At 42.4% G+C, this 16,354-nt stretch overlaps 1 protein-coding gene across 2 annotated transcripts in view; it reads left to right on the top strand.

Moving 5' to 3' along the window:
• The window catches only part of cttnbp2 (cortactin binding protein 2), a 74,937-nt gene that overhangs the window by 38,782 nt on the left and 19,801 nt on the right, over positions 1-16,354 (top strand). For both annotated transcript variants that reach the window (XM_057837414.1, XM_057837413.1), the window contains exons 3-5: positions 6,046-6,276; positions 12,381-13,731; positions 15,074-15,337. In XM_057837414.1, coding sequence (XP_057693397.1) covers positions 6,046-6,276; positions 12,381-13,731; positions 15,074-15,337 — 1,846 coding nt within the window. The remainder of the gene's footprint in view (positions 1-6,045; positions 6,277-12,380; positions 13,732-15,073; positions 15,338-16,354) is intronic.

The following is a 16,354-nucleotide window of genomic DNA, read 5'->3' as shown; positions in this document are numbered from 1 at the left end:
TAATCATTTGTTTTGGATGTACTGTAATCATTTTCTGTATAAAAATTAATTTGGTGTTCAAAAAGTCTTTTTTCAAACTTGAGTCTTGAAGAAGAGGGGGTCGTCTTATAATCAGGGCCATCTTATATTCGGGCCAATACGGTATTCATGCTGTGCATAAATAAGTGTTGTATATCTGCTTGCCTCTGTCTGTGCGTGTGTGGGAGTGTGTGTGTTTGTTAAATACTGTGATGTTCTAGATGATATGCGTGTGATATTAGAGGAGCTGTTTGGACGGAAGCCCTGTTGGCTTGTTGCACGGCCTTCTCGCATCTCACCAACACGGGGTGACTATGATACGTGTTTGTGAGTGTTGTGTGTTCTAATGTTAAATGAGCCTGATGAAAAGTGCTGACACAATTAATCACAATAAAGTCCTTCCACCTATTTTCTATAGCGCCTGTTCTTATTAGGGTAATGGGTGGGCGACAAACTGGTTGCATGTTGTATATAACAATTGACTGGTTGCTGCACGTCATTTAACTTAGATTGTACTGCTCAATGAATGGTTTAAGTTACTTTTGAACACTTGTGCGTGTTACAAAATTTACCCTGAAATTGTAGACCCTCAAAGCTGATTTAGGGGCTGTTCACACAGAGGCAAAGCGACAGGAATCCGCACGGATTGTGTTGCGGATTGGCCTTGCAATTTGGCGGTGATGAGGAATCAGGAGAGCAAAGAGGCAAATTTCTGATTGCGGGCTCCACAGCGGAACGATTCGATTGTATCAAACGATTCGCGTGAATAGGAACCACATTGAACCGTCTTGCTGGGATGACATCACCACACACCATTTGGAATGAGTTTATCACTAGTAGACGTCCAATGCATTTGAACTGGGAGGGTGGCAGCGAATGAATTCGATCATTCGCTGCCACCCTTCAACCCTCCCTTTAAACGGATTGAACGTCTATGGCCGTCAGTGGCAGCCAATGCCAGGCAATGAGGTAATTTTGGGCCTTTAAGGTCATTTACCTGTTGATTTTCAGTTGCTTCCTGTTGATTTTGGGGTATTTTATGGGTCACTACCTGTTTATTTTATGTTACAGAACAAGAAGACCAGGGAGTCACCCAAATTAATTGGCAGTGACTCAAACTCAACAGGAAATGACCTGGAATTGCCCTAAAATGAACAGCAAGTGACCTCTAAATACCCTGAAAATCGGACTGAATGAATGTGAATGCTCTGGTTTCGAATGGACGTACGTTCCCAGTCTAAATGGATTGGGCGTCGAGCACAGTCAATGCAGCCTTAGAGTTAACTGAGACACTATTATGGCGGAAGATTTTGGTAGGAACTGGTTGGTTCCTTTGTGTTTTTATTTATTTATTTTTTTACATTGACACCTTTTTAAAACGATACCTCGATTCTTGCAGGAGCATATCGATAAACATTTGGGATACAAAGTATCACGATATATCACCATTTCGATATTTTGTCACACTCCTAATGTATCATGCATTATTTGGTTGCGTTGTTTTGTATTTTATAGCAAAAGATACACGTCGTCAGTGGAGAAACATTGAAGACATGCGAAAATTACTACAAACTTTAAGAAGAAAACACACTAAAGTAGTTTCAAACTGCTGTGATCGCGAGAAACACTACTGAATATGATGGCTGAGCGTCGACGGGCACGTCCGCTCACATTGCCAGACTTAGCCACTGCAGCCGGTGCTCGCTTAGCCACGCTGCTCTGTGATGGCATGGGTTTGAATGGGGATCGAAATAAAGCCTGCAAGGAGGCGTTTTCTGTTGATTCGGTTCGAGCGTCTCGGTGTAAACTGCCCGTTAAATCAGCACTTCTATGGGAGGATTTTGTCTACCAGTGACGAAAAGCTCATAACCACCATAAACACTATCCTGGAGGAACATGCAGACTTTGTTTACTTAGACAAATGTATTTGTCATGTTAAGAAATTATACATTGTAATATACAGTATATTAGCAGTAAAAATGTTGATAGAAAAATTAGATTGAAACAGTTTATCTTAAAAACATTATTTATAAAAACGTACCATCAATTTTGGTGTATTGTGCACACACACGCACCAGCCCACGCATGCAGTACGCACGCACACACACACACACACATTAGTATCAGATGTTAGGGGAATTTTTGTTGTTTTGCCCGTTGGGACGATGCAGTTTTATGAAGCGGGGGGGGTTAGCAGGCGGCCTGTGTGGGTTTATGGTGCCATTAAATGACTAAAAATAGAAAGTAGGAGCTGCTTACGATGCACGCGCACACACATAGCTGCAAGTCATGCTTGTGTATGTAAACGTACACTTGGGTGCGAAGCTTTGCTGCCCTGAAGTTAGCTGATGTCCAACAGCTGGTCAGAATGGCTAGGTAGTAATTTGCATTCATAGTATAACACATCTTGACACATTAGCAACACACTAGCATAATTACATGGTGATTAGCATTCCTGTGTTTTGTTGTTTTTCATTTTGAATAATGTCAAAAGTTGCACCCCAAATTAGCAGTGTCATTGTTAGTTACTTTTAAATTTGACTATAGTCAGCTGACGTTACTCTCAGTTGTGCTAAGCATCCTGCTAATACAACAGATAATGTTTCAAATTTCAATTCAATAAGGAATTAATGAATCACGTTAGTCATCTAGTTGTGGCTCCTACCTAGACCTCTGGCTGTAGGTAATTATCAAATAATTAAAAAGAAAAAAGAAAGAAAAAAAAGCATTATTTTCTGAGCTTCTGGCCGCTACTCTTACATGTTGTGTGCTACTCTACTTTTTATTTTACTCTGTGCTTCCTTTTTGGGGTTCTCTCTGCTTCTCTCACACTTGTCCTTTTACTGGCTTATTTTCAAATGACTTGCAGCTGTGCTTCCATTTTAGGCTTCAGTCTACCTCTCTCACTCTTTTTTTCTCTCTTTCGGACTTTTCAAATCAGACTTTATTTGTGTTGCGCATTTCATCCATGAAAATGCAACAAAAAGTGGATCACAAAATTAAACAGAACACCGCAGTTGTACAGGACAGTTCTGCAAGTGTCACAAAGGTCAAAGAAAGTCATGTTTCTTCATCACACTTTATACCTGCTGTAATCATCATTCTCGTGAAAGATAAACACTTTAAAGGACACTACATGACAAATGTGTGTTGTTCTTATGCTTGAAGGTCAACTGCATTGAGCTGAGCCTGTGCAGCTCACATAACCACAAACACGTGCACAGACACACAGTCGATATATTGATGTACCAGACGTAACATGTCGCTCAAGGTCTGATGGGTGTGGTCAATTAAACCTGAATGCGCAGCTTCTCTTCAAGCTGACTGAGGGAGCATTAACAGTAACCAAAACTAAAATATACAAAAATAAGCATTAAACAATTTATTTTAAATCTATGTAACCCAAACTAAAATATACAAGAATAAGCATGAAACAATGTATTTTAAATCTGTGAAACATGACCATCATTTTTGTGCATTGTTTTGGTCATTCTCAACCGTCAGTTGTGGACATTCTCTCTTTTTACTTAAGGTGATCCTCGATCTTTAAGACAAGTCATTCTTAAAAGATAAATGTTAGTATGAGTTATATTAATTTTATATTAAAACCCCTCTTAATGTTTTAGTTTTAATAAAATTTGTGATAGGTCGCCATTCTAGTTACGTCGCAGTGCGTGACGTCCCGTTGCCGAACTTTCAGCGTGTCACTCTTAGCTACCCCAACATGTCGTCGGTTCTGCCCTTCAAATTTGAACCAGATCGGAAAAGTGAAGAGCAGGACACCTCTGTCGGTTGTTCACAAGACGAGCAGCAAAGGAAAAATGAGAGCAGGAAATACAGTACATGATAAGACAAGAGTTGGGAAAAACTGGTGATGTACTCGTGGCAAGTGCATCTCAGTGACAACTCTCACTGAAGGCAATAAAACTATGAATGCACAAGTATGATAGTCAGGATCGGAGTCGTCTCGTGGCTGACTGTCCTCATTAAATTCGTCATCTGATGGGAACAAATCCTGGAATGGAGTGTAATCCATGTCTTCCACATTGCAACTAGAGGCGTGCGAAATTTCCGATTCTTAGATTGTTCGCGATTCGGCATGGACGATTCGAGAACGATTCACAAACATCCAAATTCCGATTATTGAGATATGTCAAGTAGAGCGGAAGTAACAACACACTCAGCGCGCCGCGCGGTCTTCGGGACACAATGAGGAACGGAGCGAGAGTAGCTAGACGTCATGCTTGTCATTACCCAGCCCCTCGGGTAATGCCAATGCTCAACTCACGGCTCTAGCTCAACTCATGCCGTGAGATAAAAAAACAACAACATACCTGACTGCTGCCGACAGCTGCTACAAAGTACGTCCACATAATGGTACTCCACATAATGGTACGGTAGATATCATATTTATATAGGACTAGATGCAAAATAGACTCGGTGGCGTTAGCAGCACATGTACAGAAAGCAATTACGGCTGTTAGTAAAGGGCCGCCATCTTAAAGCAGTAGACTTCTCTGCAAGGCTGTTGTAGCGAACCTTCCAAGCGAACCTAGTTAACATTTTATCTAAAATACTCCTGAATCGGTAAACTATTGACTTGAATCTATCTTTAAAATAGTTTTAAAACTTTCACTTGTCGAAAGTAGACAAAAGGGAAATTATGGAATAATGGGAGCAATTTTAACAACTTTAACGGTTGATTCACAACATTAAATTAATTGAATGTAGTTTAAAGCTGCTGATACAGAATGGGGATTTGAGTATTTTATTTATTGTTTTTAACTGTTAACTTGATACTGAAATTGTCGTTTATTTAAGCCTGCGAGGCTTTTTTTTTTTTTTTTTAAATAGTTTTTGTAACTAATGTACAAAAAATTAAAAGCAGCTAATAACGGGGGGGAGGGGGGAGTAGTCATTAACAATCGATTTATAATCAAATCGTAGCCTCTGAATCGTAATCGAATCGAATCGTTAGGTGCCCAAAGATTCCCACCTCTAATTGTAACGCGTGGTTGGTATGATACGTGAATAAAAGTACCAAAAGGGGGAGAAGCTTCCACTTATGCACATTTATTCACAAAAAAATAATATTTCCACCTTGACCACTCGTCACACAGGAGCTCAGCGGTACGCACACACGCGTTCCCAGACGAACTCAAACATAAAAGTAAGGTCCATGTCAGAGTCACTGTCGTCACTGTAGCGTGCCATAGTGCTTTAATTATTTGGTATGATTTGGGGAAAACTCTCACGAAGAATAGTCAACAAAAAAGATAACAATAGTAATCCAAATCTGCGTTTTTTCACTCGCTCGAAGATCCAGGAAGTAGACCGATCCCATGGCAACGTTGCAGCCGCGATCAGGCCGTCGAATCCACAAATTGGACTGATCCGAAAAGCCGCTGTGGGACCGTCGAATCCAGAAAATAGATGCGAAACCAATATTGCAGCCGCGGTGGGACCGTCGAATCCAGAAAATAAACAGATCCCTTACTTGACTAAGGATCCAGGAAAAATGTTCGGGCGCCAGTTGTACCGCGTGGTAGGTAGGATATATGCATACAGGGAACAAAAAGGGGAGAAGCTTCCACTTATGCACATTTATTCACAAAAAAATAATAATTCCACCTTGACCACTCACGTCACTCCCCTTGTTTCAATTTGACTGGAAATTGCATCCAAAAGCAGCACATCGTGGCATTTTACTTCGCGAGTTAAGGCAGCAATACGCAATTGTTGTATACGCTACACATTTGGGAACATCCCATTTACGTCATCACTGCGAGCCTGCAAAACATGGCGCCGACTATCGGTCAAAATGTGTACTAAATATTATAAAATATTGCCATTGTTTCAACATTTTATGTGTTTCTAACAACATATTTTAGTACAAGAGAAAAATTGTGGTTTATTAGCGCCTACGTGTATTTAAGGTAGAGGATCACTTTAACATCTTAGCAGCCACCCTTGAAGCTAAATTCAAATTTGAAGTTGTCTAAATGCATTTTGTCATTTCTCTGGCAGGCTCAAAGGAAAGAAGTATTCCTGCAGGAGCGCTATAGCCACTTCAGCCTGACCGACCCCTTTCTGGCGCTGCAGCGGGACTTTGAGTGTGGTGTCCCACGAGGTGACAAGGAGCGGCGGCCGCTGGGCTCCAGCCCCATGTCTGTCCTGGAAGCTGTCATGGCGCACTGCAGGAAGATGCAGGAGCGCATGTCCACACAGCTGGCTGCTGCCGAGAGCCGCCAAAAGAGGGTAAGTCCGGCCAGGTGTTACAATTTCCTGTTTTAAGAAGCATTTCTCTCCCAGTAGTTTATACAAAAATGGCTAAAATTAGTGTAAAATGTCTACTTTAAACTAAAATAGACTTGTGGTGGTATAGGGACACTTTTTCACCCAGTGAGTGTTTAAAATGAAGTTTTATAGTACAATTCCCACTCTTCTAGTGTGTCATTTCTATTTTCACCGCTTGACTGAGTGTGTTTATGAGTGTGTAAGTTTTTCCGGGAGTCTCTTTTGGATTATGTTCAGCCCCTGCCCCTCCTGCCGAGAGCTATGCTGTAGTGGAATTGTTTAGATGAGGGTGAAATGGGACTTAAGAATTTAGAAAGCGAGTCCCGAGGAAAAACATGCAGCGTGTCCTTTTCTTGAACCTCTTGGAAATTACAGATATGATGGAGTCGTGAGCCAACTTCACGGTTTAAAGTCAACCACACTAGAGGAGGAGCCAGTTAAATATATATACACTTTGTGTCTTCTTTATAACATACAACACATGCTTAAATATGTAGTGGTCTGAGCAAGAGCAGAGTGTTAAAAATGTGACTAAAGCACAAAATAATTTGTGTCCACAAGACATTAAATACTAACTGTGTATACTGTAAATCTGCCACTACAATAAATCTCCCAATACAAATGGCATGACATTCTCTTCTTCACTTATTGAACATAATGATGCAAAAAGGTACCATATTTTTCGGACTACAAGTCACACCTGAGTATAAGTCGCACCAGCCATAAAATGCCCAACGAACAGAAAAAAAACATATATACTGTAAGTCGCACTGGAGTATAAGTCGCATTTTTGGGGGAAATTTACTTGACAAAATCCAACACATAGAACAGATATGTCATCTTGAAAGGCAATTTAATATAAAAATTTGGGCTGTCAAACGATTAGAATTTTTAATCGAGTTAATCACAGCTTAAAAATTAATTAATCGTAATTAATCGCAATTCAAACCATCTCTAAAATATGCCATCTGCCTTATTTTTGTGTAAATTATTGTTGGAATGGAAAGATAAGACTGAGATATACATTCAATATACTGTACATAAGTACTGTATTTGTTTATTATAACAATAAATCCACAAGACGGCATTAACATTAACATTCTTTCTGTGAAAGGGATCCACGGATAGAAAGACTTGTAATTCTTAAAAGATAAATGTGAGTACAAGTTATAGTAATTTTGATAGTTTGTATATTGTGACTAAATATTGCCATTCAGTGTATTTGTTGAGCTAAACTTAATGTTTGAATAGAGTATTATTTTGCATAGCTATTTTGATTGGGAATGCCAGATCTCTTTGCATTGAGCGTTTTTATTTTTGTGAAAATTATTTTATTTTTGAGAGATAGGAATATTATTTTTGTTGTGCTTTCACTAAATGATACTGTAGCGACTTAAATGTTCTTAACTGCTCAAATGCATGATGGGAATTTGAGCAACCATGAGTCACAGTGGTTGCTGCAAATGGTATATCTTCTCTGCATTGAGTATAATACATGGTGTTAAGAAAAATATCATCTCTAGTTATTCTTCCCCATGTCGCTTGCCACAATAGTTATAACAGTTGTGGAAGAGATGCCACCGCTTATTCCATTCAATAGCGCGGCTCCAATAAATCCCTGCGTTACCAATTTGCCCTTCTTGGTAATTGGCGGTGCTATGGACCGGCGATTCATGTTGGCTCGTTGTCGTCAGTTGGCCCTGGTTGTCCGATTTCCTCCTGAGGAAGACGGCGGTGTACATATAAACACCGAGAGGCGTTGGATGGCTTTTTGTGGGTACTTTTTTTTACCAAAACAAAAGCATGTGGGGGACGCAGCACTTGAGCCTGGGCTAACTGCGCACTTTCTCTACTCTCTCGCTCCCTCTCTCGCTTGACCACTTTTTTCCTCACTGCTCAATCTGACAATGCCGGTCACATTGAAAATAACCGGTAACTCCTGCTTCCACTCCACTTGCTTGTCTCTGCTCTTAGCTCTCAATATACTTCAAACGGCGCCATTATAGTCAGTTCGTGGCAATGCTTGAGTGGGTCGTGCCGCACATGCGTTAATTGCGTAAATATTTTAATGTGATTAATTTAAAAAAATTAATTACCGCCCGTTAACGCGTTAATTTTGACAGTCCTAATAACAATACAATAGAGAACAACATGCTGAATAAATGTACAGTGCATGAACAACGAAATGCGAATATACTGTCCTCACCAGGACGCTACGGGCTCCGTCCTAGCTGTACAGCGAACTCCCAAATGACGATGCTGGACGTCCGTATAATTTGCTGAAACAATTTGGTCCTCGATACCATACAGGTTCACATCAACGTACATAAATGACAATTAGGTGCTATTACTGCAATGACATAAACGGTTAACATGCGTTTGCTAGCATTAGCACATTGTTCAAACAACCACACAACTGGCTCTAAGTGTCCAATCACGGGTGGAAAACACACAACAACAACAGAAAAGATGATACACACAGGCGTAAGCATAAACAATGAATGTAGGTTCGGAGCCCTGTTTCTCTCTCGCTAACTCGCTCACTCACTCAGAGCTACGTAACTGTCTGTCGTCTTCTGGCGTGTGAGCGCTCTTCTTCACGTAAACAAGTGCGAGTGCGCCCCCACGTGGGCGTGAAAGCACCACAAACTAAAAGCATGCATTTCAATATTAAAAAGTAAATAAAACAATTGAACACACTGCCAAAGGCAGAACGCGAACATGGCCATAGCTATTAAGAGTTATTCAGATAACTATAGCATAAAGAACATGCTAACAAGTTTACCAGACCATCAGTGTCACTCCAAAAAAACAAAATAACATGTGAAATGATATCATAATGTGTTAATAATTTCACACGAGTCGCTCCTTAGTATAAGTCGCATCCCCAGCCAAAATATGAAAAAAACTGCGACTTATAGTCCGAAAAATATCATAGAAGGTTTCCTGCCAGTTGTTGTAAAATTGATATTTGCTCACTCAAATAATTATCTGTATGACCTAAGGGGCTATATACCACAGCTAATTGTGCATTAAGAGCTCGACTCAAACTGTCAACATTCTTCTTTCTTGAGAAGAAGACAAACTATGACGTTTGCACTTTTTTAAAAACAAGGTAAGCTATTTAAATTGCGCATTCCTAAAACTAAGACAAACTTTTTGAAGTTGTACTTTCTTAAAACTAAATGTTGGACGCTGTTTTTTAAGAATGCGCTATATCACATTGCTGGATCTTAAGTTTTTCAAGCTTGAAATGCTTTGCTTACATGAAACGATTGGTCACTGCAAAGCAGCTGCTGGCGTGTAAAACGATCAGTGACACAGGAAGATGCTTCAAGAGGAAAAGAGCGTCTGCCCTCAGTGGGATCTTTGGGTTGCTGGGTAGAGTGAATTTCACCCGCACGCTCGGCGCTATCTTTATCCCGCATTCGCTTTTCTGCTCTCGTCATTCTGCTGCTGCGAGCTCGCTGATGAATTATCCACGAGCTGAACACAGGCTGGATGTTTGTGTGGAATGCTGTTATTATCATCACTAAAATTGTTCGAAGATTCGTAAATAATATGAAACTATGTTACTGTTACATACAATTTACATTTTTAATTTATAAAAATGAAAGATAAATGGACTAATATTGAAAGATGATGTGTACAACATTGTGAAGTCATAGAATCTTTGAGTTATGCATGCCACTCTAAATGGAATGCTAATCGTTGCTAAATACGCAATTTATCCAGGTAATAGAAGATCATGATTAATACTGTGCATATTTCCAAAGGCTCCTCAGGCTACACACTTTAATTCATCAGAGATTGTTTAGATGCTGTTGTTTTGGTTAGCAACAGATTATGATGTAAAAAAGTTGTGTTTATTCCCACATTTCTTTGGCTAGTTAACGCACCGTTTGTCACGTGATTTACATACAGTAGATGCAGAGTCAGTTTAGATTGTCAAATCTTTGGCAGAGGTCTCCTGAGGGTATTATCTATTGCCAATTAACAGCTGGTGGCAGTGCCAGCTTTGGGCAACAGCTGGCTTTTAAAGTACTCGTCACAACAGGAGGAGCTCATTTTGGGGAGCCTTGTTAGCGGGATGGAGCACCGCTTAAGCCCCTGCACCCTCGTCACAGAGCTTCCACCCAACTAACAATAGCGCTAGCCTTCCAATTATAGCAAAGCTGGTCATTGAAAATGAATTGAGGTCTGACACAAGTCTACTACTGTAAATCCAGCTAGCTAACAACACAAGTGTTTCGTTCATGGGTCACTTTGCCTGTTTTTTATAGGCATTTCTTACTGATTTTTCTACTTGGTTGTTGTTGTAATATTTAGCTTGATTTATTTGTTGACTGCAGCAAATGTCCTAAATCTGTTTGATAATTTACTTTTATTATTTAAAATGCTGTCTCGTTGGAATGAAAATACACCTTTTTCAGTTAGCCACATGGTTAATTTGTTTGCAGATGTTACATATTTAGTTTGGTCTTTGGCTATTTGGTTATTAGATCCTAACCCATAGGTAGTCATTGTTAGCTTGTCAGTTACTTGTATACCTGGGAGGTTTAAGTTGCTAATTTACTTGGTTGGTTTGTTAATTTGATTGGTACTTTTGTATATTTCTCGATTTGTCCGTATGCTAGTAGGTTGTTTTTTTAGTACACTTTTCTGTTCATTAATTTCCTGTTTTTTAGTTGCTTGGTTAATTAATTTGGTTGGTAAGTCATCCCATCATTGTTACTTATTGTGCAGGGTGCTTAGTTTATCGCTTCAGTAGTAGGGGTGTGCCATCTTAGGCACCCCACGATTCGATTCGATTACGATTCAGGACGCCACGATTCGATTTTTAATCGATTATCGCGATATCGTCTATGATCGCGGTTATCGCGGTTATCACGATTATCGATGCATCGTGCAGCACTGATTACTAAAGCAGCCAAGCAAATTTATGTCCATTATTTATTTAAAATATCCTTATGATTCAACAGGAAAGATGGAATAATGCCCATACAACAAAAAGCTGCCCTTAAGCTGCTTTTTTATTTATTTCGTTTTACAAGAAAGTGCAAAATGCTTAACTATTTTAAAGGGAGTACTCATTTCTCTCAACAATGCAATGAAATTTACACTGGTGGAATGAATTCGACATTTTCTGGACACAAACAAAGTGTCTTTAGAAATAAGACTTCTTTTAACCAATATACTTTGTTTTCACAGTGTTACCTCTTGGAGTAACAGGTGGAAATCTCAACTGGTCTTGACACTGCTACACTCACACTCATTACAGCGCGCGCACTTTCTTCTCTTTCTATTTCGCATGTTTGTAGTGTTACCACTGTACTTTATCATGGTTTTACAAGTTCTGCATATGAAATACACGTTAGCGAATTAGCTCATTAGCTTAGCGCTCGGCGCTAACTATTAACATCTCAAAAACAACAACAATAAAGGCTAAACAGTACAAGAGGGTTCTTGTACTCACCTCTTATAGATGCACACGGGTCTTAGCAACACACTCAGGATATTTTTTTTAATTGAAATGCCTTAAAACTACAGCTGGTCATCTGAAAGGCAAGGAGCAACGAGCAAAGAACTATCTCTCTTCCCCTCTCGCTCTAAAAATGCGCACAAAAGCGCGACCGGCTTCTGGTCCTGCCTGCCATATACACAAATTTATTTTCCAGTCTTTTAAAAAGGAGTAAATCTATCTTCCAGTAACTGGGAGCATCCATCATAACGTTGTGTGTGCGTCCGTTAACGGTGTCCGGGCCGCAGACGTGTCTTGAATTTCGTTTTGCTACGAGCGTTGTTAGGAGTGAAAATAATCGTTTTTTAACCTTTATGAATCGTAATCGAATCGTCACGTGTCGAATCGCGATGCATGTAATAATCGATTTTTTGGAACTCCTCTATTCAGTAGTAGTTTGTCCGCTATATGCTGCGTGTACTGTATCTGCTTACTCTTTTGCTCTTTGTTCATTTGTAAAGTAGCAGATTTTATACATTTGTGTGATCTCAACCTGTTAGATGCTCATCTTGTAAATGTACTATTTGCATTGTTCTTGTGGCAGCTGGAGATGGAGAAGCTGCAGCTGCAAAGCCTGGAGCAAGAACACCGCAAGCTGACGGCTCAATTGAAGGACGAGCGCGAGAAGAACAAGCACATCGTCATGATGCTGGTGCGCGAGTGCAAGCAGCTGGCCACGCGGGTGGTGGAGGAATCGCAGCGCTTCGATGAGCTCCAGGCCCGACTGGATGAAGAGGGTCAAGCCTCAGGCCGGCTTCGTGAGGAGCTGAGCACCGAGCGGCAGCGCGGTCAGCAGATGGAGGCCGAGATGGAGAAACAGCTGTCCGAGTTGGATACTGAGCGCGAGCAGCTGCGGGCCAGGCTGGGTCGCGAAGAGGCTGAGAGTCAGAACCTACGGCAGCAGGTGGAGCAGCTCAGAACTGATTGCGGGGGTGCCAAGGATGGCACAAATCCTGCCACCCCCACCTGTACGCCACCCATGACCTCTGTTTCAGTGGCCACAGAACCCGTCCACTCTCGGACAGCATCCTGCCAAACGGACCAGCCCCTCGTTGAGGTGGAGGGTCCCAAGAAGACTACTCTCACAGTAGCCGCAAAACCCACCTCTGGCCCTTATACCGGTCTTAGCCTGCCTAAGACCACCGCTCGGGGAATCGTTCACAGTAGTTCAGGGGGGCTGTCGCAAAGCGAGAACGGCTCCGAGGCCCAAACCACCCCCCACGGCCTACCCAGCGGTGTCAGCCCCCGTGTCCAGGCAGCCCGCTACAAGTTCCAGGAACAGGACCAAAACGGTACCGCCTCCCAGAGTCCTCCGGCCAGAGATCCCTCACCCAACAACCGAGATAACTTTGCTGCCAAGCAACAAGCGCGTCACACTGTCACCCAAGTCCTGTCGCGCTTCACTAGCCCACCAGCAGGGGGTGGGGGAGGTCTGCGGCCAAGCCTCCCTCACTCTGCCTCTGAGGGAGGGTCCTTCCCCAGCCGCCTCAGCCACCCCATTGGCCTTAAGTCCCCCACCGTGGCCCGAATTGACCGGGGCAACCCTCCGCCTATCCCTCCAAAGAAACCAGGGCTCTCCCAGACCCCTTCCCCTCCTCATCCGACAATGAAGGTGGTGGGGGACGGTGGCCGCGCTCACGGAGCGGGGCTCAAATCGGCTACACCTCAGCTTCCACCCAAACCCGCCCTGGATCTGGTACCAGCCCTGACGGCCTCTCAGGTGGGTGCATGCCCCCTCCGTCGCTCTCCAGGACCCATCCAGTTTGCAGATTGCCCCCCTGTCATCACCACTGCCATCCCCTCCATCAATCCCATTCCCTCATCCCACTCCGTTAGTGCTCCATTCAACTGTATCCCCTGTGCCCCCGCAGTCAGCCCCCTGGCAACAGCATCAGGTAAAGGGGACCCCCACACTTCCCGTATTCCATTTTTCTCCAAGTTCCCGCCACTGCCTCTCTTGCAGCTATCTCTTTTTGGTGCGATAGGCTAGTTCAGCCCTATCTTTCCTAGTGTGGCATATAGTGAGAGATAAGTCTCAGTCCAAGAAAGAATAGGACATCCAGGCTGTGTATTTACTTCTCCATCTAGGGATACTCTTTGTACCCAGGTTATCACCGAATTTTGGTTTGCAAGAGCAAAACCTGCGCACTGAGGGTCATGTTTTAGTCTATGATAGATTTTTCTGATGGTTGCCCCATTCCTCTCTGAAGCTGATGCCAGTGGCTGCTCTCACCTACCCTTTGCCTTTTCAACCTTCACTTAGCATGCCCCTTTAATGCACCCTAACTTCTCGCCTCCTTCACTGGTCTTGTGGGTTTGCAATTTTTCAGGTAAAGTCGTTCTTGTCTTTGTTTTTTGCTTCTGTTCATTTGACAACACTTGTTAGACAGTCTTTGCATGTAAGCTTTATATTTTTCTCTTGATAAGCTGGGCGTGACCCCACCGGTCATATGTTTGGTTAGCAGTACACTTAGATCCTTAGTGCATCAACAGAAATCAGATGTTGTAAACACGCGCAGTGTTACTGAACATGAATTATAGCAAAGTCAGTGTCCAGAGATCCAACAGATCCACTGTAGCGGGTTTTACATTTTAAATGCAAAATGCTAAACAATTAAGACAGACACACGAAGAAAAGCTGAATGTTGCAGTGTGTAACTTATAACACCGAGGAATCCGACTTTGCAAAGACATTGCTGACTAAAGGAACAAAGTTTGATTTAGCAGAGAACAGTAATGTGTAATGCAGCGGAAACCTACTTTTGCTGTGCGTAACGAAATGTAGCAAAACGGAAATTAACAAAGAGAAACCTAACTTTGCGTACTGCAACTTTATAATGATACTGAGCATAACTCTACGCACAAGTTTTACGCAACAAAACCATACTTTGGGTATGGTAATGTTGCAAAGCAGGAGCTATCAAAGCGGGATTCTGCTGAGTGTAACATTGCAGTGCACATATGCCCACCAAGATGACCCACAGAGGTCCATTGTGAGTATGTCACAGCTAATGTGTCGTGATGACAGTTTTTTAAAAAATGGTTTGTACGTGTGTGAATATTACACATTGTGTATATTTGTGCGTTGGGTACTCAGGCATGTTGTCTTGCCTTCTCCTCCTTTTCCTCTTCTTCCTCCTCTGCAGCACTTCTAGTGTCGTTGTCCTCCCTCTCCTAGTTTAACCTGTCCCACCCTTGCTCCATTTGCCCCTTCTCTCCTGCCCCCCCCCCCCGCAGGCTGGTGTCCCTCCGTAGTCTCCCCTCTCGGTGGCGGTGGGCCCGCTGCCCTGGACGGCGGGCGGCCGCTCCTCCTACTTCAAGCTGCTTCCCAGGGAAATGCCACTTTATTGTCAATGCTGCTTCACCAACCCCACCCGACCACGTCCGACCACGCCCACCGAAACACTGCCACGGACAACCAGCCCACCCGCCACCCACCACAAGACCTCGTCCACAACTTGACTGCTGCCTTGTTCTCTGCTGCTTACCACGGACACACAGGTGGGTAGATACGTATCCCTTCACTGTCTAAACCTACTTTCAGTATGTCACTGTATTTGCAGCTGGTTTAGATAATTTCCTGATTGCAGTTACAGACATTTTGTAATTTCATTTTGTAATTAATTTGCAAGTAATTCATTACTCACCTAACCCTGTTTACATGTATATGTCCTAGTAGCCATAGGTTAGGGGTATCTGCAAGAAATCGCATACAGTGTATCACAAAAGTAAGTTAACCCCTTACATTTCTGCAGACATTTAAGTATATCTTTTCATGGGACAACACTGACAAAATGAAAAGTATTCTGTGTGCATCTTGTATAAGAGAGTTAATTTATTCTCCCCTCAAAATAACTCAAAATATAGCCATTATTATCTAAACCCCCAGCGACAAAAGTGAGTACACCCCAATGAAAAAAAAAAAAATTGAGAACTGTTTGTCATTTTCCCTCCAAAATGTCATGTGACTCGTTACAGGAGTGCTGTCAGCATTGCTGCAGAGATTGAAGAGGTGGGGGGTCAGCCTGTTAGTGCTCAGACCATACGCCGCACTTTACATCAAATTGGCGTGCATGGCTGTCACCCCAGGAGGAAGCCTCTTCTGAAGACTGTACACAAGAAAGCCCACCCATCTCATCAGACCATAGGACATGGTTCCAGTAATCCATGTGCTTTGTTGACATGTCTTCAGCAAACTGTTTGCTGGCTTTCTTGTGTACCGGCTTCAGAAGAGGCTTCCTCCTGGGGTGACAGCCATGCACACCAATTTGATATAGAGTGTGGCGTATGGTCTGAGCACTCACAGGCTGACCCCCCCACCTCTTCAATCTCTGCAGCAATGCTGACAGCACTCCTGTAATGAGTCACATGACATTTTGGAGGGAAAATGACAAGCATTACTCAATTTGGACATTTAGGGATGTCCGTTTTTTCAGAGGGGTGTACTCACTTTTGTAACCAGGGGTTTAGATATTAATGGCTATATTTTTAGTTATTTTGAGGGGGAAATAAATTAAC

This window comes from Corythoichthys intestinalis, chromosome 5 (genome assembly GCF_030265065.1).
Source record: "Corythoichthys intestinalis isolate RoL2023-P3 chromosome 5, ASM3026506v1, whole genome shotgun sequence".
NCBI lineage: Eukaryota > Metazoa > Chordata > Actinopteri > Syngnathiformes > Syngnathidae > Corythoichthys > Corythoichthys intestinalis.
This window is presented reverse-complemented; position numbering and strand designations above follow the sequence as displayed.